This window comes from Ursus arctos, unplaced genomic scaffold, assembly GCF_023065955.2.
Source record: "Ursus arctos isolate Adak ecotype North America unplaced genomic scaffold, UrsArc2.0 scaffold_6, whole genome shotgun sequence".
In the NCBI taxonomy this organism is placed as follows: Eukaryota; Metazoa; Chordata; class Mammalia; order Carnivora; family Ursidae; genus Ursus; species Ursus arctos.
This window is the reverse complement of record NW_026623078.1, coordinates 67814018-67840646: the sequence shown is the minus strand read 5'-3', so window position 1 is coordinate 67840646 and position 26629 is coordinate 67814018. Positions and strand designations below refer to the sequence as shown.

At 41.6% G+C, this 26629-nt stretch overlaps 2 protein-coding genes across 6 annotated transcripts in view; both read left to right on the top strand.

Moving 5' to 3' along the window:
- Nucleotides 1-5283: 5283 nt before the first annotated feature.
- On the top strand, nucleotides 5284-21882 carry DSCC1 (DNA replication and sister chromatid cohesion 1). 2 transcript variants are annotated; one of them, XM_026495515.4, is made up of 9 exons: nucleotides 5284-5810; nucleotides 7799-7967; nucleotides 10452-10586; nucleotides 12995-13085; nucleotides 14221-14359; nucleotides 14841-14893; nucleotides 15079-15233; nucleotides 17754-17902; nucleotides 20770-21882. In XM_026495515.4, exons 1-9 carry the CDS (start codon nucleotides 5632-5634, stop codon nucleotides 20876-20878), a joined length of 1179 nt encoding a protein of 392 aa, XP_026351300.1. In that variant the 5' UTR covers nucleotides 5284-5631; the 3' UTR covers nucleotides 20879-21882. The 2 variants fall into 2 exon arrangements, with proteins under 2 accessions (XP_026351300.1, XP_044238559.1); XM_044382624.3 differs by lacking the exon at nucleotides 17754-17902 and having other exon boundaries at nucleotides 5322-5810.
- A 92-nt stretch (nucleotides 21883-21974) lies between these two features.
- Nucleotides 21975-26629, top strand: part of TAF2 (TATA-box binding protein associated factor 2) — an 87221-nt gene continuing 82566 nt past the window's right edge. For 3 of the 4 annotated variants that reach the window (XM_057307849.1, XM_057307848.1, XM_057307847.1), the window contains exons 1-2: nucleotides 21975-22626; nucleotides 23054-23107. In XM_057307849.1, the coding sequence (XP_057163832.1) occupies nucleotides 22543-22626; nucleotides 23054-23107 (138 nt within the window). In that variant the 5' untranslated portion in view covers nucleotides 21975-22542. The remainder of the gene's footprint in view (nucleotides 22627-23053; nucleotides 23108-26629) is intronic. The other variant, XM_057307850.1, reaches the window with a different exon arrangement.

Below are 26629 nucleotides of genomic sequence, written 5' to 3'. Positions count from 1 at the left end.
AAAAACAATAAACAAAATCAATTCAAACAAAATCAATCCGATGAAAGACGGCAAAAGAAAATAAGAAAGAACAAAAAGACTCAGTAAGTAGAGAGAAAGAAGAAAAAAAAAAAACGATGGTAGAGATGAATATATTAGATCTAAATTTGGCTCCTGGGTACCAGAGGCTGCTTTAATCTGCTCAAGGAAATATGCTACATTCAGTCCAGCAAATGCAGGGACCAGACAAGTGAATTCAATGGGCAAATGAGGGGAACCATCCTTGCACCCTTAAGTCTTTGAAGGTCTCATTGATTTCTGCCATTACCCCAGGTGTATGATACAGTTTTTTAATTTCTGTGATACTAATTTTAGTTTCTGTGACAGTTTCAGGGCTTTGTTTTGCTTCTACTTCAGTAATTCTGACACCATGAGCAAAGGAGCTCATTTGAGAGGCTGAAGCCAAGTAGATCATTAAAAATGAGAATGACATTTGGGAAACAGGGAAATGATCTTTGACCTCTGGTGGACCATTATCTATGAATTATCTCTCACCTCTCTGAAAATATGAATTCTATGTGTCATAAAGTCTTGGGATTTTGGCTCCATTACCTGTTTCCTTTGGTCTTAACTCTTTTTTATCTGGTGACTTTTTAGATCTCTTTCTTATGTCGTTGGTCATACATGAATGATTTTTTTTTTTTACTTTATTTGTATAAATGGTGATTCTTGGTGGTCTCTCTTCAGCTTTGTGCTTTTGAGAATCTGTGTTCCCAAATCGGTCACCATCTGTTTGGCATGACCTACTTCCAAAGATCTGGGGGAAGGAGAAAGACCATTTTTGAGCTTGAGTAGGGAGTTCCACTGCTGGTCTGTCTTCTGGGAGTCGTTGCTCCCCACTCCTAGAATTCATTAGCCACCAGGCATTTCCCTGCCTTTCCATGACCATTTCGCACACTGCTTCAGCCCGTGGACGGAGCTGCGGTTAGGTCAGTATGGATGGACACAAGGAAGCTACCAGCTTGGATAATCAATCACCCCAATACATACCCTAGAGTCACCTCTCACTTCTTGTATCCAGGCTTGATGCTCCCCTAAGCCTTTATACACTTGACTCAGACTCATTGATGCTTAACATTTTGCCCCACTTCTACCATTTTCTTTGTCAATGTATCTAATGTATATTCTTTTTTGAAGTCCTTGAGAATAAGATGCAGACATCATGCTCATTTGCTCCTAAATATTTCCATGTGTATTTCCTAAAAAAAAGGACATTCCATTATATAACCACAGCCCAATTATCAAAAGCAGGAAATTTAGCATTGATTAAAAAAAACTCTTACCTAACCCATAGTCCATATTCAGGTTTCACTACTTATCTCAACAATGTATTTTATAGCAGTAATTTTTCCTAGTCCAGAATCTAACCTAGGATTTCGTATTGTATTTAATTATCATGTCTCTTTACTTTCCTATAATCTCAGAGTTCCTCAGTTTTTCTCATCCTTCATGACCCTGCAATTTTTGAAAGGTATAGGCCAGGTTTTTGTTTTGTTTTGTTTTGCTTTTATAGAATGTCCCTCAACTTGAGTTGCCTGAGATTTTCCTTATATTTAGGTTCAGGTTATGCATTTTTGGCAGGATTCACTCAGTATATCATATCCGAACCACGTGATGTTCATCTCAGTATTGGTGACGTTTGCCTTGATCACTTCATTGAGGTAATATGTTCTGTTGGTTTGCACACTGGCCCCCATCCACGGAGGGCAAGGCAAGACCAAAGAAAGAGGCAAGCCACTCCAGGTTGGTAGGTGGCAGTTTTTAATAAGGAAGGAAACTTTCTTACGAGGTCTGTCTTAGGCAGCAGCAAGACAAAGAAATGTCTGCACCCGTACACCAGAATCTTAAAAGTTTATTATACAGAGGCCTTAACTAGGTTCAGTTACATATACCATCCAGATGGTTTCAACACCTCACTGTCTCAAGGCTATGTCCTTGGAACAGCTCCCGCTATGGGAATGGTGGGCCGAACTTACATTCCAAGGACAAGGGAGGGGTGAGGAGGCTCCAGTCCAGCTGGAGGGTCAAATGATGGCCATGTCTTCTCAGTGACCTCCTCCAACATGCTCCAAGTTTACCATGGTGAAGTGACTATTTTTTCTTTTGTAATTATCAAGTTTTTTTAGGTAGATACTTTGCAATTATGTAATTATCCTGTTTCTCATCAAATTGAGACCTGTTAGTTTTAGTAAATAGTCTTTCAAAAGTCTAAATCTGATCAAGTTACTCCCCTGCTTCAAATAATCCAATGATGTCCCCGTGTACTTTCATGTCTTTTAGGGAACTAACACCTTCCCCATTGCCCAGGTCCTACTTCTGAGAGTCTTTCTCAACTCCTCTCCCTTTCTCACTGACCTCAGTGTCCACAAGGTCCACCCATTATACTTTTTGAATATTTGTTATTTCTCCTTCTGTTTGTCCTGATGCCACAGAATCAGTTCAAGTTCTTACCAAATAGTTCTGCCCTTATCTATTTAAATTTTCTGTCTGCTCTTGCCAGTTTAAGCCTCGATTCCTAAACTATTCTCTGAACTGCTACCTGAAAGATCTTTCTAAAGCCAAACATCTATTCTTGATATTTTCATGTATATATAAGAAAGTCCAGCTAATAAGTTTCAAAAATATAGAACAAAAAATGTGGGGGCACAGGCGGGGGGATGTTATCAAGAAAATCATGTAAGAACATTTCCCAGAAATGAAGAATATGAATTTCCAGACTGAAAGGGCCTAGCACAGGCTTGGATAGAACTCTGTAGAAGCCAAGAGCTCCAGCTCACTGTTGCTATGCAGGAATAGGAGTCCCATGTTGCCACGTGTCCCGATTTTTTAAAAGAAGAAAAATCACAGCGTTAGTGGGAACTCTACTGATTTTTAAATTATGCCTGAAATTTAAAAAAATACACGTACAACACCCACAAACATGAAACTAGGAGAGGACAGGGGCATCCGTGGATTAGACTGTAGCATACATGAAAAGCACTTGGGGTTATAGTCTGGGAAAGCAAGACGGACCCAGCGTGAAGAGTCTTGGAAGCCAGCAGAAGGAGTATGAGCTTTTTTTTGAGGGTGAGGGAGATGTTGATGATCTGTGAGCAGGGGGTAATGCTATTAGAGGACTTAATGTTTAGAAAATTTACTGACTGTGGTATGGAGATAGCTGGGCAGTGGGAAGGGGGATGGAAGTTAGGAAAACCTAGGCCTTAGGAGGCCGCAGTAATCAGAAATGAGAGCCCAAACCAAGGTCATGGTTATGAAACATTTTAAGTTTTTGGAAAGCCTGGAAGCCACTGTGCTCTTCATTAAATTAAAAAAAAAAATGATGAGGGGCGCCTGAAGAAACAAATTTTTTTCTTTTTTTTTTTTAGATTTTATTTATTTGTCAGAGAGAGAGAGAGAGAGAGTGCATGAGCAGGGGGAGAGGCAGAGGCAGAGGGAGAGGGAGAGGGAGAGGGAGAGGGAGAGGGAGAGGGAGAAGCAGGCTTCCCGCTGAGCAGGGAGCCCCATGGGCAACTGGATCCCAGGACCCTGAGATCATGACCTGAGCCAAAGGCAGACACTTAAACGACTGAGCCACCCAGGCGTCCCTAAATAAAATCTTTAAAAAGGTAAATAAATAGGGGCGCCTGGGTGGCTCAGTCGTTAAGCGTCTGCCTTTGGCTCAGGGCGTGATCCCCGCGTTATGGGATCGAGCCCCACATCAGGCTCCTCCGCTATGAGCCTGCTTCTTCCTCTCCCACTCCCCCTGCTTGTGTTCCCTCTCTCGCTGGCTGTCTCTATCTCTGTCGAATAAATAAATCTTAAAAAAAAAAAAAAAGAATGCATTAATAAAGCCTATCATTCTATTTTAAGAGAGGAGCCAAGGTTCTGCTCCCTGTCAGAATAACAAAATCGGATAGCATTTATTGGTTATAAGTGATATGAATAAAATTACTTAAAAACAAATAATTTATTAATAACTAATCAATAACAATAACAAATAGCTGCCATTTAAAAACATATCCTTTGCTTTCCAGGCATTTTAGAACGTAGGTGTTATTATCTTTGTTTTACAGATAAGGAAGTTGGAATGAGAGAAATGAGGTAAAATACTCTAGGTCACAAACTAGTGAAAGCAGAATTCAGATTCCAAGCCAGGCGCCTCTGATGTAAATGCCAGCATTCTTCCTACATTACGCTGCTCCCAGTTGATAGTGCACCTGTAATGGTTGATTCTCTTCCAATTCATAAATTTCTCACCAGACAACCGCCTACATAGTCAACATTTTTCTCCATCATAGCCCTTGCATTCAGGTGTATTAAAAGAGGTTAATGAAGAAGGTCATAAGAACCAACCTCTCTATCACCAACTAAAGCACCACCCGTGTCCCTGGGATGCTCTACTCTGTAGTTGCATATAATTTCACCCAGAAGTTGAAAGAAAATGCCTGCTCATTTCCTTTGAATTCAACCCCTCACCCACCCACCCACCCACCCACCTCCTTTTACTTAACCAAGGTCTGATTTCCATCACTAGTGGAACATTCCTCCCAGGCTGCATCAGCTCTCAGGGGCAGCAAGTGTCCCAAACTGAGGCTGCAGGATCCCTGGGAAAGTTCACATTATGCTCTTCCAAGGTGTTAATGCATGTGCGTATACAGATGAGCTTTTCTCTTAAAACGTTGTGTTCATTCGGGGCACTGTACAATTTGGACTGGAAGACACCACAGAGAAAGCTGAGTGACAGTTTACACACCCTGCAGTGGCGACTGTGTGTCTTCCCAGGAGACTGTAGGCCCTTCCCAGCCCCAGAAAGGTTGTTTTCCTCTGGGCAGGGGGGGCTCGGCCGCTCTCCTGATACCCAGTTCAGACTGGGTACTCAATGAATGGATGGATCTAGTCCAAGCCATTGTCTCTCGGATTTGACGGTCCCCAGACCCAAAGAAGTGAGAGTCCCTGTCCAATTCTACCAGGGCCTCACTCCCAATCCAAAGTGTTTGCAGGAAACCCGGCTGCCGGTTTTTAGAGCCACAACAGAGCCGGCTGGAATCAGACTTTCCTACCTCGTGCTGTGCCCCCTCCCGCCAGGAGCTGCCTCATTTGCAAAATGGGAGGAACGGGGACCACCTTAAAGGGTTGTGGTGAGGGATTTATAAAATGATGCAGGCAGAGTGTTTAGCATAAGACCCGCCCCTGGCGGAGAATGAGACAATTTTGAAGCCGAGGAAATGGGGGCGCCGGCGGGAAACGGGAGGTGGGGCAGCGGAAGGGGAGGGCGAGGGTTCCGCGCGGCGCCCGGCGGGGGGACAGCGCAGCTCCCACGAGGTTCCGGAAAGGTCGCCCCTCGGCAGCGTGGCTTTCCTCCCGCAGCGCTGGCTGTGCGTGGGGTGACCCGCCGCCGCGGGGCCCACGCAGCGAGGACCTTCGGACCCCTGTCCCGCGGCACGCTCCGCCCCGGAAACACGCCCCCGGCCGCCTTGGCGCTCTCTTGAAAGTCTCTTCCCCTTTTCTCCTGTCCTCTTCGCAGGGTCAGGGTTGCTCGCGGAGCTCGGTTCTCTCTCATCAGCCCTGCGCCCCCCTCTCCTCCGGGGCGCGGCGGGCCCCCCGGCCGCAGCGATGAAGCGGACCCGCGAGGAGGTGGATGCGACGCTCCAGATCGCCAAGCTGAACGCGGCCGAGCTGCTGCCGGTTGTGCACTGCCTGGGCTTCGGTCCCGGGGCCGGCGCCGCTGCCGGCGACTTCTGCCTGCTGGAGCTGGAGCCCGCGCTGTGCCAGCAGCTGGAGGCCGGGCACAGGTGATTGCCCCGCGGGGAAACGCAGGACGGGGAAACTGGGCCAGAAACGCGCCTGGATTTGAGCAGAGGGCTCGCAGCTGCCCGGGGGCCTCATCTCCAGCGCGCTGCCCTTTTTTCCGAGGAGTCCACGCCACTGCTGGTCCGTCCACTTAGCTGGACTCAGGTGATACCGAGGACTGGTCCAGCTGAACTGGGGGAGGCCTGTGGCGAAAACAAATCAGGAAATAGAACCTCAGTGAAGTTTTGGAGACTTTAACAGTGATGCCAGGAACTGCACTGAACACTTCGCCATCCTAGCTTAAAACCCAGTGCTTCTATCTAATGTTTATAGAGTTCTCCTTGCCTTCTACTTAGAGTCTACTGAGACAATAGGTCGGACTGTAGGGAATAAGTTGAAAGCCGTTCTACAGAGTTGGTCATTGTGGGAAACCCTCAAAACACAGACTTGCTTGGGGTCATTTAATGGAAATCTGAAGCTGTTTTTAATTTTGGGTCCGCTCCACATTTGCTGCAAAACGATGGATTAAAAAACAGGAGAAGTCTAGAGAATCATTCAACTTTGTACACTCCCAGCTTCTGGAAATAGGAGTTAGGGGCTCTGTTCTGCTTCTCTTCTGCACCGCCCTTCCCCCAACACCTGTATCTTATTAGGTAGTTTGTTCTCTTGTAGATTTCTTTAACGTGAACCCTTCAGGCTTTCAGTTTTCATATTTACTCGTCTGACACTGTTATAATTAACTGGCCAGTCTGCAGATGCTAGCCACAAAGGATCTTTTTAAGGAAGTGCAAGGGGAGCCTCATTCATTGGTTTTCATTCCAGCTGAGTTGAGGGGGCGGAGTTTAAGAAAGGACTTCAGGTGTGTGCGGACTCTCTTTTTATCCAGTTACTATTCATCCACCTGGCAATCCAGAAGGATCTAGAAATGCCAGGGGACGGGTAGTTGCTTTGAACAAAATATTGTAGCATGGATAGTGCAATGTGGAAATGTAGAAGAGTGGGTACTTGGGACTGTTAAGTGTTATTAGTACTGGGAAACTAAAAAAAACCAACACTTAATTTCACTTAAACTAAGTCTTAATTTTAAAAAGCATTTACACATTCTATTTCAGGTTTTATTTTTATTATTTCTTTAAAAGAATGAAGAGTGTACAGGAGGGTTAAACGTTTTATAGACGAAACTGCGAGAGCCTATGCCCTTGTTGTCAACACCATTATCTTTGTCTTTAGTCTTTCTTATTCCTCACGTCTGTCCTTCCCCTCTTCTTTCTTCTTGCTCTTTTGCACCGGTGAGCCTTGGTCAGAGATTATGTACTGCAGTTCGTAAAAACACGTTTTTCCTATTTTTTCATTCAGCATTGCAGTTCTCTTTATAAAGTCACAATTTCTTTGCAACAGAGCTGATGGGTGGGCTAGGAGATTCGTCTTTGATTGTTAGGGGATATTAAGAACAAAACAAGAAGGACCACTCTTATGGGTACCAGGACCAACAGCATGATGATCATCTGGGAGCCTGTTAGAAATTCAGAAACCTGGGTTCCATCCCACACTTGCAGGTTGGGATTCAGTTTTTTAACAAGATTCTCTGTGGTACCTATGCATACATGTGAGAACCATTGCTTTAACGTGGCTTAGGAAATTGACATCTTGACCGAAGCTACTGGATGCTTTGTCTTATGCTCTTCCAAGCAGTTTGCATGAAGATGCCACATGGTGATAGTTGACCTCTTGGCCTCCTTGGATCTTTCTTGCCCATGTCAAATTACTTTTCCTTAGTGAGGCCACCTGGTGCCCCTCTGTCTCTCAGTTGGCCCTGCCCTTGCTCTGTGAGCCCAACACGTGTGCGAGGGTGATGAAAACAGAGGCCAGACACAGCCTCAAGACTTAATGTTAAATTCTACAAGCCTAGAGGATTTTGGAACTGTTTATAATGAAGATGTCCATTGATGTCTCAATAAACCATGTATTTTCTCTTCCCATTTTCCTGCAGTCTCGTGATTCGGGGTGATAAACATGAGCAGGCTGTCCTATGCAGTAAAGACAAAACCTATGACTTGAAAATAGCAGACACTTCCAATATGTTGCTTTTCATTCCTGGTTGTAAAACTCCAGACCAGCTGAAGATGGAGGAAACACATTGTAACGTTATTCACACTGAGGTACTGTTCTCTGCCTTCTAATTTATATGAGAATCACAACACATGTGCTAATACTGCCTTTAATTAAAATCTTTAGGTGTGGGGGGCACCTGGGTGGCTCAGTCAGTGAAGCATCTGACTCTTGGCTTTTGACTCAGGTCATGATCTCTTTCTCCCCCTCCTCTAAAATAGTAAATCTTAAAAAAAAAAAAAAATCTTTAGGTATGAAATATATAATCACAAGGGATCTGAAAAGTTCTCTTAATGAAATTTAAAATTTCTCAGCATTGTTCATTTGGAGTCTTGTGAAGTTGTCTTATTTTCCCTATTTGATTTTTAAGTCCTAGACAAGATGACCATTTTCTGCAACATGGAAAGTTTGTTATTAGGCAACGTATTCTAAAAGTTTTACCTATTTTTAGTGAGTCTTGCCGTAGCTATGTTTTGAAAGGAGACAGCCTCAAACCACGACTCATGCCTTAAGTAATGTTTATGAGGTGGAGAAATGAAGAAATCTGAGTTTTCGAGGAAGGTGTGTTTCTCACCTTTGAAGTTGGTTTAGCTCATTACTGCCTCTAGCCATGCATAATAAAGTCTTAATTATTATGGAGACGACTGATGACAGATACCAAAAAGAAGTCTCCATCCTGGCTAGATTATTACACAGGTCATGATCAAAACACAGCCCTTAATTCTCTCGGAATGACTTTAGGCCAACTACTGCCTTCGAATTAGAATTGAAACAAGGGAAAATACTGGGAAATGTCAGTGACCCATGATGTTTCTAGCACAGAAGAACTTCCAGTAAATTTTCTATTTTGTTTTTTTTTTAGGGTTCTGTGTTTTAATTGTAATTAACTAGAAATAGGGGTAGTTCAGTCTCTTGTAAAAGATGTTATTTTTTCATCTTGTATCTGTTTTGTAGGTGTTTCTGCAGGGGTGTAACTATGAGAGTACCTCTGACTCTCCTTATGGGAATTCTGTGCACTGAGACTGGGTGAAGTGTAACAAAGATCTACCAACTAAAGTTTTTTTGTTTTGTTATTCTTGTTTTTATTTGAGAGAGAGAAAGCACAAGCGGGGGGTGGGGCGGGGAAGGGCAGAGGGAGGGGGAGAAGAAGACTCTCCACTGAGCAGGGAGCCTATTGCAGGGCTCGATCCCAGGAGCCTGGGATCATGACCTGAGCTGAAGGCAGATGCTTAACTGACTGAGCCACCCAGATTCCCCAAAGATCTACCAGCTGAAGTTTTAATCTGGGTTGCACTTCCGATGCCTGGAAGAGCTAGGTGAGGAATGCTCACGGGCAGAGCAGACTGCTGCTGATAAAATGGTAGTGGATACCAGTCTCTGGAGTAATAGAGAATGGTGGGATCTGTGGCAAATTGAAGAGCACCAGCCCCATGTAGGTGGGCGGCCACAGCTTGGCCTTGTGGGAAAGCAGGCCCAGAGCTGCCAAATCTTCTGACTTCTTGTTTTCAAGTCAACCTTGACATTTAGATCTTGGGACAAAATTTCCTCTAATAGTTCCACGTCGGCAACTAATTTCAACTCTATTCTTACTATCCCTTCCGCACAACACAAAGCACACACCAACATCTGTGCTTTGAATATTGCCTGCCGGCTGTCAGTTTGTGAACTGTGGATGAAATCAGTCTTTTTGGTTTGGTCCTTAAGCTCCTCTTTTTGGAATCCTTGGATTCAACAGCATCACCATCAGTTCTGGGGCTTGTCTTGTCATTCAAGCCTTGTACTAGCTTGAAAGTAGAAGCATCCCCTGACCCTGCATTTTAGAGCTGGAAGGCACCCTGCATATAATCCAGTTCAGCCTTTTTTCCTTATTTATGTGAACCACTTACTGGGCACCTACCAAGTGCTAGACACTGGCAAGTCTCAGAGGTTGGGGGGATAATGGATATTCACCCATCAAGTAGCCGCCGTCAACTGGGTTGCTTTGAGTGATGAGTCCCTCATTCTTTCACAGTAAGGAATTAGCTGCAACTCTAAATTGTAGGAAGTTCTTGCATTGAAGAGAAGTCTCTCTTCCTCAACTAGATTTTGACACCATAAGCAACATAGAACAAGGATACTCCCTCTCTCCTTTAACATCCCTTCATTATTTGAAGACTGTGATCATGACTCTTCTTTATTTTTTGTTTTTCAGCCGAAAAATATTCATTTTCTATTGTTTCCATCAGGTTTGCAGAATGCTCACCATCCTGATGGTTCTTTTTCTGGGCATACCCTAGGTTCCAGAGTTCACTTGAGATATGAGCTCAATGACTGGCTCTCACTACGTTGGCAGTGTCTTCTTCATTAGGGTTTGAAAAGATCTTTCTGTAGATACCCATCCATTTGCTTGAGATGGCTGAAGGGTGCCTTCTCAATAGAAAGCAGATTACCTGGCTCTCTTTCCTTCTTATTGGGAGCAGAGGAATCGGTTGAGATTTTGTATGAAATTTTATTTTAGAATGGCCCCTAAAAGATTATGTATTTTTATTTTCTAGATCTTTGGTTTTTCTAATAATTATTGGGAATTAAGAAGATGCAGACCTAAATTAAAGAAGCTAAAGAAACTTTTGATGGAAAATACCTACGAAGGACCCGACAGTCAAAAAGAGAAGGATTCAAATCATTCCAAAGTAAGACTTATTTTCGTTTGAAATTTTAAAAATGGAACTGTAATTAGAGGCACTTGATGGTGACATTCTTACTTTTAGCGTTTATATTATGAAAATTTCAAATATACCCCAAAGCGGAAAGACCCCCATATATTCATCACTCGGTTGAACATTTATCAATATTTTGTCAGTCTCGTTTCTTCTGTCCCCCTGCTGCTTCCCACTTTTTTCTCTTCTTTTTCAGGAGTACTTTAAAGCAAATCCTGGATATCATGGTGTCATTAATAGCTAAAAGCTTCACATGTTCCTAACTATGGAATACATTTTTTAGAAGATAAATTAATTTTTGTTTAATTAAAAATTATAACTAGGGGCTCTTCAGAAAAGACATTATGGAAATGGAAAGTATTCTTATTCTCATGTGAAAATTAACAGATTCCTGGAAGTACGGAAAAATATTTACAAGCCAAGTAAAAAACATTCTCAAGTTTTTAATGTAGTTTGGAATTATAGACCCGCACGGGCATTCTGAAGACCATATTTATGTTCTCTTTTTCTCCATTGACTGATTTTTTTTTCTTTTTCTTGTTCTTTTTCTGGTAACCACTTTACTGAGATACAATTTTGTATATCAGACAGTTCACTCATTTTGAAGCGACTTTAATTCAGTGGTTTTAGGACATCCACAGAGTTGGGTGGTCAGTCACCACGATGATGTTCAGAACACGTTCATTACCCCAAGGAAAACCTGTACCTTCTGATTTTAACTGTTACCTTCTAATCTTATCTTTCCCTGCTTCCCTCTCCCACTCAGCCCTAGGCAACCTCTAATCTACTTTCAATCTCTTGATTTGCCCTCGATTTGCCCCTTCTGGGCATTTTATATGAATAAAATCATATGATATGTGACCTTTTCTGACGGGCTTTTTTTTTTTTTTAAAGATTTTATTTATTTATTCGACAGAGATAGAGACAGCCAGCGAGAGAGGGAACACAAGCAGGGGGAGTGGGAGAGGAAGAAGCAGGCTCATAGCGGAAGAGCCTGATGTGGGGCTCGATCGCATAACGCCAGGATCACGCCCTGAGCCGAAGGCAGACGCTTAACCACTGTGCCACCCAGGCACCCCAATGACGGGCTTTTTTGACTTGGCGTGATGTTTTCAAGGTTCATTCATGTCGTAGCATATATCAGTAGTTTATTTCTCTTTATTGCTATAAATACTCCATTTTATGGATATACCATATTTTATTCATTCATCAGTTGAGAGACATGGGTGGTTTTCCACATTTTGATTATGATGAAGGACACTCCTGTGAACATTCACATACAGGTTTCTAGTGGACCTGTGTTTTTATTTCTTTTGGGTATGTGTATAAGAGTGGAATTGATGGGTCATATGGGAACTCTTAATAACTTTTTGAGGAACTGCCAGACTGTTTCCGAAGTGGCTGCACCATTTTACATTCCCGTTATATGAGGACTCCAACAGCTCCACTCCCTGCCAACACTTGTTATCGCCTGTCTTCTTTATATCAATACCAGTGGATTTGAAGTGGTATCATTGTGGTTTTCATGTGCATTTCCCTGACGACTGATGATGTTGACATCTTTTTACGTGCTTCTTGACTATTTATATGTCATTGAAAATTGTCGAATCTGGGACTCCTCTGTCCAGTTGTTCAGTTATTTGTCATTGTATTACTGAGTTGTGGGAGTGTTCTTTATGTAGTGTAAATACAAGTTGCTTATCAGGTATATCATAGGCTTCTATTTTCTCCCATTTTTGTAGGTTGTGTTTTCACTTTCTTGATTTAAAAAAAAATTGTGATAAATGTACATCACATAAAATTTACCATTTTGACCATTTTTATGTGTATGGTTCTGTGGCATTAAGTACATTCACACTAGTATGCAACCACGACCACCATGCGTCCATTGAAATCTTTCATCTTCCCCAAGCCGAAACTATATACCCATTAAACACCAACTCCCCAGTCTCCCCTGCTCCTGTCCTTTGGCAATCACTCTTCTACTGTTCACCTCTGTGTATTTCACTATTCTAAATATCCCATACAAGTGGAATCATACAATATTTGTCTTTCTGCATTGACGATATTTCGATGAAGTTCAAAAGTTTTTCATTTTGATAAAGTCCAATTTATCTGTTTTCTTCTTTTGTTGCTTGTGTTTTTGGCATCCTATCTACGAAACTCTGGCTAAATCGGACATCACAAAGATTTACCCCTATGTTTTCTTCTTAGATTTCGTGTAGTAATTATTACCTGTTATCAAAAGAAATTGAGTTATAGTATAAATATTGCCTTAACCTGTTCTATGTATCTATTCTCCCAAATTCAATAGGTCTAAAAAAATATTCTTCAAAGGCCTTAAAATGTGATGTGTTTTTTTTTTTTTTTTCTTGTTTCAGTATACAACTGAAGATTTGCTTGATCAAATTCAGGCAAGCGAGGAAGAAATAATGGCTCAGTTACAAGTTCTAAATGCCTGTGAGATTGAAGGTAGTATTACTTACCATAATTATTAATGATGGAATTAAGCATCATGTGAGAAGGAAATTTACGGACATCTTCATCCCATTGCATACTCTCTCTTTAATCTTCTTTTGGGCTTAAAGCTGATGATATTTATATTTTTGGGTGTGGGATAGAGACTGTAAGTGATCCTCACATGAAGAGGTCCAACTGTGACCGGTGACTCCAACCACTCCTTACAGGGCTTTTTCTTGAGGCACACTGGATCCTAAGTGTTGGAAATAAAGTTTTAAATTATGGATGCCTGCTGTTAATTGCTATGGTATATGGGTACCATGAATGTTGAAGTTAGAAAACAATGGATTTTAATGCAACCTTCTGCGTTTTCACTTCTTGCCTGGGGATGGACAAAATTTTGGTATGTGTCGAGGAGTACCTAGTTTATTCCTGGTGTTTTCCCAGATTGACATCACACACTGCCTTTATGTTGCCTTTATTTTTTCAGAATAACAATAGTAACATTCTCCCTTGGAAATGGTGGATTTGTAATTGATCTGTTTCTCCAGGGGTGGTGGTAGTGCCTTCAACGATCAGTTGGCATTTTGTGATCTTTCTCCAGAATAGGGAAGGGTATCTTGATGCCCAGCCTTTATCTTGCCATTGGTTCATATCATACTTCTGAGTCTGTTGACTCTTGAGTGACCTAGGCTTCTTCATGAGCACAAGAACACCTCTGTAAGACCACTAGATAAGAGTTATAACCATGGCAGTGCCCTAGCGTGAAGATCACCGTGGGGGATATCCAACCTACAGCCTTCACCTCATTTGGACAATGTCCTAATGAAATCACTGTACCAGCTACACGTTTCCACATTTCCATTTAGATTGACAAGATTATTCTGAAGTAATTATTAAAGCACTTGAAAGAAATCAGTGTGAGTCCTAGGTAAGGTACTATTTAAAAACCACTTGGTTTCTCTCAAGACACAATTTGTAATGATTAGGAGAAAAGCATAAAAAGAAGTGTTGCTTATAAAGAAAGCTAAGACTTCTAGTGTCTCTTTTTTTGTACTGGGCAAGAGCACATTGCTTCCTTATCAATCTATTCACCAATTAATTTGCTTACAATGGCCTGTGTAACTATGACTTTGGGAATTTGTAGGTTATTGGAGGATTCTTGAATTTGATTATGAGATGAAACTTCTGAATCACGTAACTCAGCTTGTGGATTCTGAATCTTGGTCTTTTGATAAAGTCCCTCTGAATACATGCCTTCAGGAGCTTGGACCATTGGAACCAGAGTAAGTATTTTAATCACTGTCCCTCCAAACTTCCTTAAAGGAAAGAAAATTATTCCCCAGGGTGGAACTAAACATAGGGCATAGACTATTTATATTTTGATACCTTATAGAAACTTTTAAAATAACATAACCAGGAAGGACTAGGAGTTTGGGTCTCTGGACTGAATAAATGTGCATCACCTCTGTTTTTTTTACCTTAAAAAAAAAAATCTAAAGAAATACTGATGCGTAAGCTGTCTTATGATGATAAATGTATGCTCACAGAATTCATGAAAAAAATATTTAGCGTGGTCCTGGCACGTAGTAGCTTCCCAGCATATTTTAGTTAGTTCCTACTGTGAAATTTTACGTGGCAACCAAAATCACTTAGTATTTCAAATCTTGGATGTATACCTTACATTTTTAGTTAGCAGTGGGGTTTAAGATATAATGCATAAAAATGTATTGATAACGTCTCAAAGGAGTGTGTTAAATTTTTCAGGGAAATGATTGAGCACTGTCTTAAATGTTATGGAACGAAATACATAGAGGAAGGTAAGATTTGGAACGTATTTTAACTTGTATGTGTTAAAACTGGTATGCCTTTCTGACGCACGTGCCTGTGCAAACCAAGAGCTCCATGGGCTGGTGGGAGGTGAGTCGTGTGTAATGTTTTCCGAGAAATTGCACTGGGGAGTGTTGAGTCGTCAGAAGACAATATGAAACTCCCTTCTTCTCAGGTGAGGTTTATTTCGCATTGAGTGCTGATAAAATATGCAGAGTGACAGCGCAGATGCTACTTCAGAATGCGGTGAAGTTTAACCTTGCTGAGTTTCAAGAAGTGTGGCAGCAGAGCGTTCCTGAGGGAATGGTAACTAGGCTTGATCAGCTTAAGGTAAGGGGAGCGATGGCCGTTGCCACCATAACTCAACGGGGTCACGTTGGTTACTGGGTGACCCGAGCTCTGTATTGCCACTGAATTTGGAGCCACTTTATTTTCCTAGCCACCGTTTCCATCAGGAGCAGACTGTACCGTCAGTCCGCCACTAGTTTTGGAACGTTTCTGTCACCTCAGTGAGATCCCTTGGGTCCATGACAGTGAATCCTGCCGCCCGCGTGGTGTCTTGCACCTTGTTGCGTTTCTGTTTCCACCAGCACTGTTGTAGCCCAAAGCGCCCTGTTCGTCTGGCTGTGATGAGCAGTGGTGTCCCTCGGCGGGCCCTCCGCACGTGTGATTTCGCCCACCTCCAGTCCATTCTCTGCGTGCTGCTGGAATGACCTCTGAAAAATGCCTATCAGATTAAATGAATGTCGTGCTTAATGAATTAATGGTTGCCCATAGCATTTAAGATAGAAAATCCAGGAGGGCATCTGGGTGGCTCAGTCAATGAAGCGTCTGCCTTTGGCTCAGGTCATGATCCCCAGGTCCTGCGATCGAGCCCTGCCTTGGGCTCCCTGCTCAGTGGGCAGTCTGCTTCTCCTTCTCCCTCTGCCCCTACCACCTGCTTGTGCGAGCTCGTGCTCTCTCTTTCTCTCTCTCTCAAATAAATAAATAAAATCTTTAAAAAAGAAAAGAAAATCCAGGATTCGTATCTCGACCTGCAGAACCCTTCATCATCTCCCCTGTAGCTCCATCTCTTCCTCCTCCTCTCCTGCTCACTGCATACCAGCCTTCTTTCAGGTTTTCAAGATCATCAAGCTCTCTCCTACCTTAGGACCTTCACACAAGGCTTTTTGTTCTAGAATGATCTTCTTTGTAATTTCGCCTTGCCACTTCCTGTTCAACTTTGAATCACTTCCTCAAGGAGGCTTTTCTTTTCTCTAAAAAATACCTCCTGTTTTACTTTGCCGGAGCACCCTGTATTTTTCCTTCATGGCACTCACCGCTTAGCTCTGGAGAAATGTTTAATTATGTGGGTTTCCCACTCTCCACTGTGACAGAATTTTGTTCACTCTTGCTTGCCAATGTACAGCATTCTGCCTGGTGTGTGGGTATGCTCAGTCAGTATTTGTTACATTGTGAAAGGATTTGCTCAATATTTAGAGTTCCTTTTATGTCTAGGCACCATGCTAGATGCTGAGGAGAAAACATCACACCACATGCTGTCAGGGTCCTCAGCCTGGGCTGTGGTGATGGGGGGTGCACATGACATGTATAAATCCTTTCTTATAACGTAGAGTGATCTGTGTCATGGAAAGGGCATGTGCAAGATGTTATGGGAGCAAAGAAAAAGGACTTATTAATCTGGTCGATCGGTGATAATTTTCTAAAGGCGTGGCTGTTTGAGCTGCCGAGTTTGAAAGGATGAACTATGAACTCTCTAGACGGAAGGATAGAGGTGAGAATTCAGGAGAGCGTTTCCCAAGGCGTGGAGGGATATAAATTGGGGCAGTGTTAGTAGGGATGCATGACTAGAGTAAAAGGTGCTTCGTGAGTCAGTGAGGGACACTGTGGTCTGTGCTAAGGAATTTCATTCCTATTTAGAAAGCTTTAGGGTCCTTTTAGTGACATTGGAAGAGCTACCTGACAAATTTTGCCTTATGGAAAGAACACTATGACATTGAGCATGGTTGGATGGAAGGTTGGCTAGATGATGAAAAAAGGAGAAATCTCCAGGCTCTCTACAGTTACGTACTCCTAAGAAAGTACTAGCCAAAGAATTAGGTGATAGAGAATGGATAAGGGAAATGTTGAGGCCTCACAGTCCATAGGATTAAGTGACCACCTAGGTATGGGATTTGAATAATGGAATCGAGGATAATGCCCAGGTTTCGTGATTTCCTAGGATAATAGGACTAGAGCAGTTCTGGGTGACAAACACAATGGGTTCATAGATAGGTTTGGATATAGAGTTCTTGTGCTCGGAAGAGTAATTTGAGTTGACGATGCATGTATTACTGTCACTAGCAAGTAAGTAGTGTTTGTAGTCCTAGGTTTAGTCAAGGTGAATCGAGCCACTCAGGACAGTGACAGTGATACAAATCGAGGGATCAGGATTGGAACCCATGGAACTGCAACATTGAGTTAGGAGGAAAATAATGACAGGGTGACGTCAGCGATGGAGATTCAAAGAGGGAGGAAGCAACATTAAGAAAGAGAACAGGGTTAGCAAATCCGAGGAAAGGTCCGCCTAGATTTGGCGATCACAGGTCATTGGTGACTTCGAACTAGAGCTGTCCTGATAAATTGAACAGCGGAAGCCAGAGTGTAGAAGGGAGAAGGAGAATTCACTGTTTAATGGAGCTCTTTTTATGAAAAAGGCTATTGAGGGTCTCTGGGTAGTTTGTGTAAGTTTCACGTAGCTGACATGTTAAGCGGCTTGGGCTTAGCCAAACCTAAAGGTAAAATAATGAGTTGTATTTAGACACTAGACCATTATTTTAACTGCCCTTTTTCATTTCATTTTTTTAATAGGGTTTAGCCTTGGTGGATAGACACTCGAGACCAGAAATTATATTTTTGCTAAAAGTAGATGATTTGCCTGAGGATAATCAAGAACGTTTTAATAGTCTATTCTCCCTAAGGGAAAAGTGGACAGAAGAAGACATTGCTCCGTATATTCAGTAAGTAATTTACTAAAGTGGATTTTGAGGGTTCTTTTTAGAAAGAGTAGCATAGCGGTTTTAAATTTATTTTTAGGATTTTTTTTTTTTTTTCCTTGAGTATTCCCTGAGGACATGTCTTCCTTTGAAACTTTTTCAAGTGGTGGTTATCTTCTCTGTCATTCTTCACAACTTCTTTTTTTTTTTTTTTTAAAGATTTTATTTATTTATTCGACAGAGATAGAGACAGCCAGTGAGAGAGGGAACACAAGCAGGGGGAGTGGGAGAGGAAGAAGCAGGCTCACAACAGAGGAGCCTGATGTGGGGCTCGATCCCATAACGCCAGGATCACGCCCTGAGCCGAAGGCAGACGCTTAACCGCTGTACCACCCAGGCTCCCCCATTCTTCACAACTTCTGATCCGGGAGGTGGGGAATGTGTTCTCTTTCTTCCTCATGCTGCCTCTAAAACCACTTCTCTGTCCTCCTCCCTGCAAAACTGCAGCTCTTCGAGGCCCAGTCAGCCAGCATACCCCACTATGGCTCTAAAGCAAGCCCTCTCTCTGACCGTCACCTCCTCTCTTTCCTGCTGCCTTGCTTTAACGTTTTGGTAGATGCCAGATTGCAGAAGAATGACCTAGCTCGTTAGCCACTGTTTACAGGACCTCAGATGTACCAATGCTGCCACCTTTTCACTGTGTCTTAGCGCTCATGTCCTTTCCTCCCTTTACCCAGGTTGGATTTCTTGCTCAGGGTCTCCAGCTTTTACTGTGCATGCATTGCTCCTATGGTCCTTTCTCCCCGTTGTCACACCTCACTGGCAAAAAAAAAAAAAAATCACAAAGATAAAAACCCAACTTTTCTGTTTACTCTATGCCTACACGTGGGCAGGTGCCATTTCCTGAAGAAAAGGCACAATGGAACTTGCCAGTCTACTTCAGAGCTTGAGTGGTACTTTGCAGGGTCTTTGGCAAAGCACCGTTTCCTTATGAAACTTTCTACCCTTGGAGCTCACTTTTCATGTTTTTGCTTTTCATGTCATCAATACCTCCTTTTTTCTCGTTTCCTGAGAAAATGGAAACAGATGAGAAGAGACAAGGACAACTTCTTTCCTACCGTTAAATCTTCCAGCCTCCTCGTATCACGTCCGCACACACTCCCTTTGCAGTCCTTCCTCTATAATGCAGGAAGCATCCCTGCTCCTAAGGCCAATCTTTCTGCACTAGTTCCATCCCTCTGGCCTTATTAAAGACCCACATCCTCTAGTTATCCCTCTCTCCCTTGTGTCATTGATGTCTCCCTACCTGCTGGATTATTCCCATCAATATATGGTATTCGGTAGTATTGCTCATTTCAGAAAACAACAACCTACGGGACCCCATAAGACCCCATAGGACCCCATACTCTCTGCTCTCCTTCACAAGAAATTCCTTTTAAAAGTTTGTGTACTCATTTACTCTTCTTTGTCTCCCATTGTTTCCTTAACCTGTTGGCATCCATCTTGCTACATTCTGTGGTCAACTGTCTGTCCTTGTTTACTTGGCCTCTTAGAACTGTTGGACACTGTGGACCACATGCTACTTGAAACACACCGTTTTTGTCCCTTCTCTCCCAGGGTAGCTCCTTTTCTGTCTCTTGCTCATGTCTCCCTGTTCTTTCCAATCTTTAAATGTTGGTGTGCTCTAGGACTATTCTTGACCATCTGCTTTTCCATTTATATATTTTCCCTTGGTTCCCTAGGCCTGGATTTAAACTTAATAACTTCCTAATTTTATCTTCATATTCGCTCATTTCCCTGAGTTTCAATTTCTCTTATCTAGCTGCCTAATGAACATTTCCACTTGGATATCTAAGACGAATTTCAAACCTGACATGCTCACGACTGAACTGTGGTTCTGCCTTGTCCTAACCCATCTTCCTCCTCTCAGTAACATCACCACCATCAGTCCAGTTACTCAACCAAAAAGTCTGGGATTCGTACTTGTCTCTTTCTTCTCTCACTCCCTGGTTCAAACTATGAGCAAATCCTAATGGATCATCTAGTACCTGCCTCTGAATTGGTCTCCCTACTTATATTTTTTCCTCCTCTCCTATTCCACTTTTCAAACTTCTTATTTTGGAAAATTTTAAACATTCAAAAGTGACAATATAACATAATGAACCTGCCATGTACTCACCACTTAACTTCCATAATGATCAACTCATTGCCTCCATTATTTAAAACTTAGATCACATTCTGCTTTTCCATTAATTAAAACCCTCCTAGTCACTTCCCTGTATACTTAGAATTAAATCACAACTCATCTCCACGTTCTTGAAGGCCATGTATGACCTTGGCCTTGCTCCCTTCTCCGGCTCATGTCCTTTCATTCTTCCTTCACCTCATATGTTCCATTCATAGTCTTTCTCCTCTTTGGGGGTACAGAAGACGAAGCTAAAGTTCAGGGAGGGTGGTTCACATAAATAAGCACACACACGTAGCCTAGGATCCAGGGTCTCTGTGTCTAGAACTTTCTATAACACCTGGCTTGTATTTCTAATTTGGAGGCTGTGTGATATAATGGGAAAAAAAAATTGAACTTAGATTTTTTTGTCCATGCAGACCTGACAGCAGAGTTTGGTTCCATCCTTGACTACCTGAGCCCCATATCTACTGTGGCATTAAATAATACATTACTTTTACTCTTTCTGTGGTTAAATGAGGAAATACATGTAAGGTACCTAGTTTAATTAAGGCTTAGTAACCACTCCCTACCCTGTCTTTCCCACAAACACATCCTTATGCTTTGTGGAAAGATGGATTTAGGCAAGAGAGATCTAAATAACTAGCACTGTGAATATTATGTTCTCTAACAAATTCATGCTATTTTTTTTTTATTGTTCCCACAGAGATTTATGTGGAGAGAAGCAAACCGTAGGTGCATTACTCACTAAATATTCTCGCTCTTCAATACAAAATGGTGTTAAAGTTTACAATTCAAGAAGACCCATTTCTTAAAAGAACAACAGTCTGTTCTTTGGGACTAAAGTTGCTTCATAAAGTTGATGGTTATAAGAAAAAGATTCTTGCATATATTTGTATTCCAGATTTTAAAAAACAGCCTGCTTTGAAGCATTTTTCTCCTAACCCTAAGCATTTTGAAACTACTACTCTTTTTCCCTTAAATGTAATAGGATATTTCTGTATCTTTCAAGCTATTTTTTCACTATGCATACAGTGTAAACAAGGACAAAAGAAAGTATCATTTCCTATATTTAATATCTTGAGTCTATATGTTTTATTTATAGAAGTGTTGCCTTTTTTATATTTAAAATTGCATTCCTTTAATTAAGATTTGACATTCTAATCATTAACAAATTTAAAGGCTGTTTCAGAGAACTAAATAGTAATAGTTTCCTAGAAGAGAAAGTATTTATTCACTTAAATGTCATTTCTCAAGCGATTTCCCCTCTATTTTCAACATTCTACCAAAACGAGGAGTCACTAGATCCTCTCTGTTATATAAATTAGTCGTTTGCATTGATGAAATTGTCTTGATAATAGCTTCTGTGTTGCCATCTGATGTCCCAGTGCACTTTGGGATGAAATGGATTTGATCCTCCATCTTACGTGAAGAATACTAATAGAGCAATTTATAATCCCGTAAGGGAGAAAACTGACATGGGTAATACTGGAAAACTACAAGTAATGTCTAATGGGTTTTGGAATGCTTGATAAAGTTCCTTTATAGCTTTATTTTCCTGATTTGTATTCATTTAGACCAAAGTTCAAATTAATTTTAACTTAGCCAATAAACTTGTCACCAGGACAGTTTGAGGGGTTAGGCCAAAGATAAATCTGATCCAAGGTTTAAAAAAGTGTTAATAGGTAATCTACAATTACCTAACCAATATTTAACTGTTATTGAAATTTACAACTGTTTTATTCTTATACATGAACTGCAAATGTCAATGGCTTCAAAATAATTGTCTTTTTAATAAATGTTTTGTATGTATGTGAAATTATTTTTTAAAAAACCAAAAAACTGAGGCAGCAGTACCTAGTGAGGACTCTGAAGTTTGAGTTAGACCCTCTGGGGTCTAATTACATGTTTCACGGCTTCAATCATTGGTGCCCAGTGAGTTCATGCTGTCCGTTCACACAGCAAACCAGCGGAACCCCCCTTCTCCTGGTTTCACGTATCCCTGGTTACTAAGACCGCCACTAACTCCCCGCCCCGCTCTTCGCAAACCACTATGTATTTCCTAAATTTTAACAGCTGTCTGTCTCCCAGTACACGCGAATGGAAAAGCAAAGGCAAAACCCCCAATGTTATCGTGCAAGCCCCACCCACTGGCAAAACTTCCGGCTCCCGCCCTCGCCGCCGTCCCACTTCCGCCGACGTCGGAGGTCAGAGGTGACAGGAAAGATGTCCGCTGTCTGTGGCTTTGGGCGGTTGAGGAGAGGAGCATCTTCGTGACAAGCTCGCCGGAGACGGCTAAAAGGAGCCGAATCGCGGGAACAAGTTTGAGGCCCTGGCGGGGTGTGGGCGCCGAGGGAGCCCTGGCCGCGGGGCATGACTGTTGGGAGCGTGGGGGAGCGGGTAGTGGGAGGTGCCGGAGGCTGGTAATACCCCGCAGCCCCCCGGGAAACCGGGAAGCCAAGCTCGGTGGGAGCGCTTCATGCCGCCAACTGGTTTAGAGCCCGCCAGAATGAACAGGAAGAAAGGAGACAAGGGCTTTGAAAGCCCAAGGCCATATAAATTATAAGTATTTTTTCGTATTCCTTTCCTTTTCTAGCTTTTGGTTTTATTAATTGTATTTTGTGATTGCTTGAAGCTGCCTTGGTGAGCCTGGGAAATCTAGTGGGAAACTAGAGCCCACTCACTGTGATGGAAATGCCGTTTGTAGGACAGTATGTATGGTTTTGAATGGCAGTATTATTCGACAGATGTAATGTCCCTTGCGGGTGAATAAGTGTTTTTCTTAAAGTACCTAGCCGTATTTTTATACAAAGAAATCTGTTTTCGTGGCTGTTACTTAATTTAAAACATGCAATTACCTTAATTAAGAGGACTGTAAAATAAAAGATAAAGTATGATTGTTAGCTGCCTAGAACTACTTCTTTGTACTTTGATAGAATTATGTTTTTATTTAATAATAGCAGTATTTCCTTTTTCTTTTTTAATATACAACCCATCAGGTCGTCTGCATCAACAACATAAACTTCCAGAGAAAATCTGTTGTGGTAAGTGTATTATCAACAATTATAAGCAGTAACAAGTTCAAACACCCTTTACAGTATTTAGAAACTTTCCCTTCCAGATGACTACGTTTCAAGAATAGGTAAGATTTAGAATTCAGATCTGTGTGACTCCAAGGTGCATAGCCTTGCTGGTATACTGACTGCCTCAAGTCTCCCTTCTTTCTCTCTCAGTCTCTCTCTGTCTCTCTTTTTTTTTGTTTGTTTGTTTGGTTGGTTTCTGGATTAACATTTTAGTCTCTTTAATCTGTTGTGGAATATGAAAGTCTGTATTACCAAACATTTTAGAATTGAGCACGAAACAAGAATAAGCCTACGGTGAAATTTCTTCTGTGAAAAAAATTAAAGTTAGTGCTCTCACTGACTTAACTTGGCTGCTAAGAGGCCAATTTTGTTTTCCAATTCTTGGCTGACCTGGTTTAGGAGCATTGCTTTGTAAAGGTTTAGGTAGGGTGTTTGAAATCTAATAAACACCACTCCTTCCCTTTGATATGTATAGATTGCATATGTAATCCATTCTGGGACAGTCCTTGGCTGCGAGTACTTAATTTGGGGGGACCTGTATTAAAGAGACAAAATCTTAGCTGTCTTTATTTTTGTTTTGTTTTTTTTTGTTGTTGTTTTTTGCGGAGTGGCAGGGGTGCTGATGGCATGAACTTCCCTCTGGAACTGTTACCCCTGTGTGCACATGTTGACTCAAGATGAGCTGTATAAAAAACAAATAAAATAAAAAAGTAAATAAATAAAATAAATAAAATTTAAAAATGTAAACCTATTATAGGAACCTTAGAATCCTTGAACAAGGTTCACTAAGTCCCATCTCCTTATTAAGGAATTTCTCTATCAACATTCCCTGCATATGATTATGGCTGACCCTTGAACAATGTAGGCTAGGGGTCCCGACTCCCTGCACAGTCAAAAATATGGGTATAACTTTTGATTTCCCAAAAACTTAACTGCTAATATCCTACACTTGACCAGAAGTGTTACCAGTAACGTGAACAATCAATTAATGCGTATTTTGCATGTTTATTGTATGCTGTATTCTTGTAATACAGTAAGGTAGGGAAAGAATGTGTTACTAAGAAAATCATAAGGAAGAGAAAATACATTTATAGTACTGCCCTGTATTAGGAAAAAATCCACATATAAGTGGGCCCGTGCATTTCAAACCTATGTTGTTCAAGGGTCAACTGTATTTACCTTGTACTTCATGGAAGGATATTTTAGATGTGTTATGTTGTATTAATTGGGTAGGGAAGATATGAGAATTAGGGAGTTTAGTTAAGAAGCTATTGTAATAATCTTGGGGGAGAAATGATGAAGCCCTGAATGAAGATAACATTAATGAAAGTGATATAGAAATAGAGTTGACATGAATGACTGAATTACAGTGAATGTTTATTGATTATATTCTATGTATGAGACATTTCTAAGGTTTTATGTGTGTTACCTCACTTAGTCACAATAACCCCATGAAGTAGACACTATTTTCATCCTAATTTTTAAAATTAAAGCAGCTAAAAGACTGGCGACTAAGTACCTTTCTTCAGGGCATAAAGCTAGCAAGTGATGGAGCCATTTTTTAATCAAGGATGACCCTAGAGTCACCTGCAGCTCCTTTCTGTCTGTTTTTCCCCCTCTCTACCTCCTCTGCCCCTGACGAAATAATAGATGGGAAGGAATTACAGATGATTCTTACTAAGAATGTTAGGAAGGAGTTGTGAATGATTGGGGATTTCCCACTTAAAAAAAATTGGTTTAATGTTGAATGGATTAGGGTCCTAGAAGGAAATAAGCAGCGTATTCATACAGGTTAATTGAGGGAAAGTTATAAAAGGACTATTTAGAACAAACAGGGTTAAGAGAAACCAAGAGATGGTGGGGCACACTAGGTTAGCAACAAGGAACAGTTAACACTTCTAAATGTGAAAGAGGAAAGGCAGAGTTTACTACAGTATAATAGACTATAGTAGCTGTGGGAAAGAGTCACCTTATAGGAGGTGTGGCTTTTGGTGGAAAAATGAAGCTACTGCCTCCCTCAGCTGGGCAGCAGGGAACATGAAAGCATAGATGTAATGAGCTCACTTTCCTTCTGCTCCGGTTTTCTCCTCATGTTTCCCATTTGACCACCCCAACCGGAAGCTAAAGGCCTAGTGGCCAGTTAATGTAACTCCTGGGGTATAGAATGGAGAGTGCATTAGGAGGGTCAAAAGGAGACTATCTAGAATAGTTTACCCAGTTGCCCCCAAACCATTCTTTCTTGTTTTTTGTTGAGATGAAAAGTTAGCGTTCCCAACACAGGAAACCGAATGAAGTCTTATCCACTGTTGCAGAGGTTGACCATGGCTGACTACCTATTTTCGTAACAAGTTTTATTGCAGTACATCCACACCTGCTTATTTATATATTGTCTAAAGTGCTTTGGAGCTATGCTGAAAGAGTTGAGTACCTGTGACGGAGGCTGTGTGGCCCACAAAGCCAATTTACTGCCTGACCCTTTAGGAAGTTTGCCAGTCCCTCACCCCATGAGTTCACGTAGGGATATGGCAGCTCAGCTCTACTCCCACCTAAAGTATTAGCTACCACCAGTATCTTTCATCCGAAATAGTGAAAAGAAAAATGATAAGAGAATGTGAAGCTTAATTGCTGCAGCCCCTGCTTTCTTTAGCTGGTGTCAAGGCCAAAGTTGATAAACACAGCTTCCTTATTCTTCCTCCCATTCCATTTTTCCTTTTCCTTCTGGCATTTCGTTGGTTTGACCTAGACCTTCATTCCTGTAGGAACTGCATCCTTGCTTGTCCTGTCTTTGTTGGGTTGTGCACTTTTCCATTGATTAGGACTATTGGTCAGGTGAGCCTAAGAGGCATTCCGTGAATCCCTTTGGACTGCAGATATAATTGTTGTCCTTACTGTATAGCAGAACCTGAGTTTCTGTTTGATAATTGGGATTAGTCATTCCAGTCAGTATAGTGACCTCTTACTCTGCCTGATGGTTTAGTGGCATGAGGAACCCGAAGTGGTCAAGGGACAGTCTCAGCTTCCAGTGTAATGGAACCATGACTATGTGCCCTGGTGGATGCATTTTTCTACTGGCCAGTCATACTGAACACAAGGTCACAAAGACAGCAAGGATTCCTTCAGTGGTTTTTTTTGGTATAATAGTGAGAACAGTCACTCCAACTTTTATCTTTTGGTTTGCAGATCTATTTTGGCTATGGAAAGATGACCCTATATATTGTCCACTAGTTAAAATAGCATCCTGTTGGAGGTCTCTCAATTGATGCAGTAACTGAGCCTTCAGCAGTCAATCATGCCAGTGCTTGAACAAGATAAAACCAGTAAATTTTGTGTGTAAGAGCCCATCACCACACTTCCCTGTAAAATTAGTTAGAGGCATGTAGAGATATTACAATGATATATAAGGTTTTCTATAAATATGTTATGGTTTGGGAGGGAAAATCTAGAATATGTCTGCTCTTGTAGGGACAAATATGTTCTTGATGT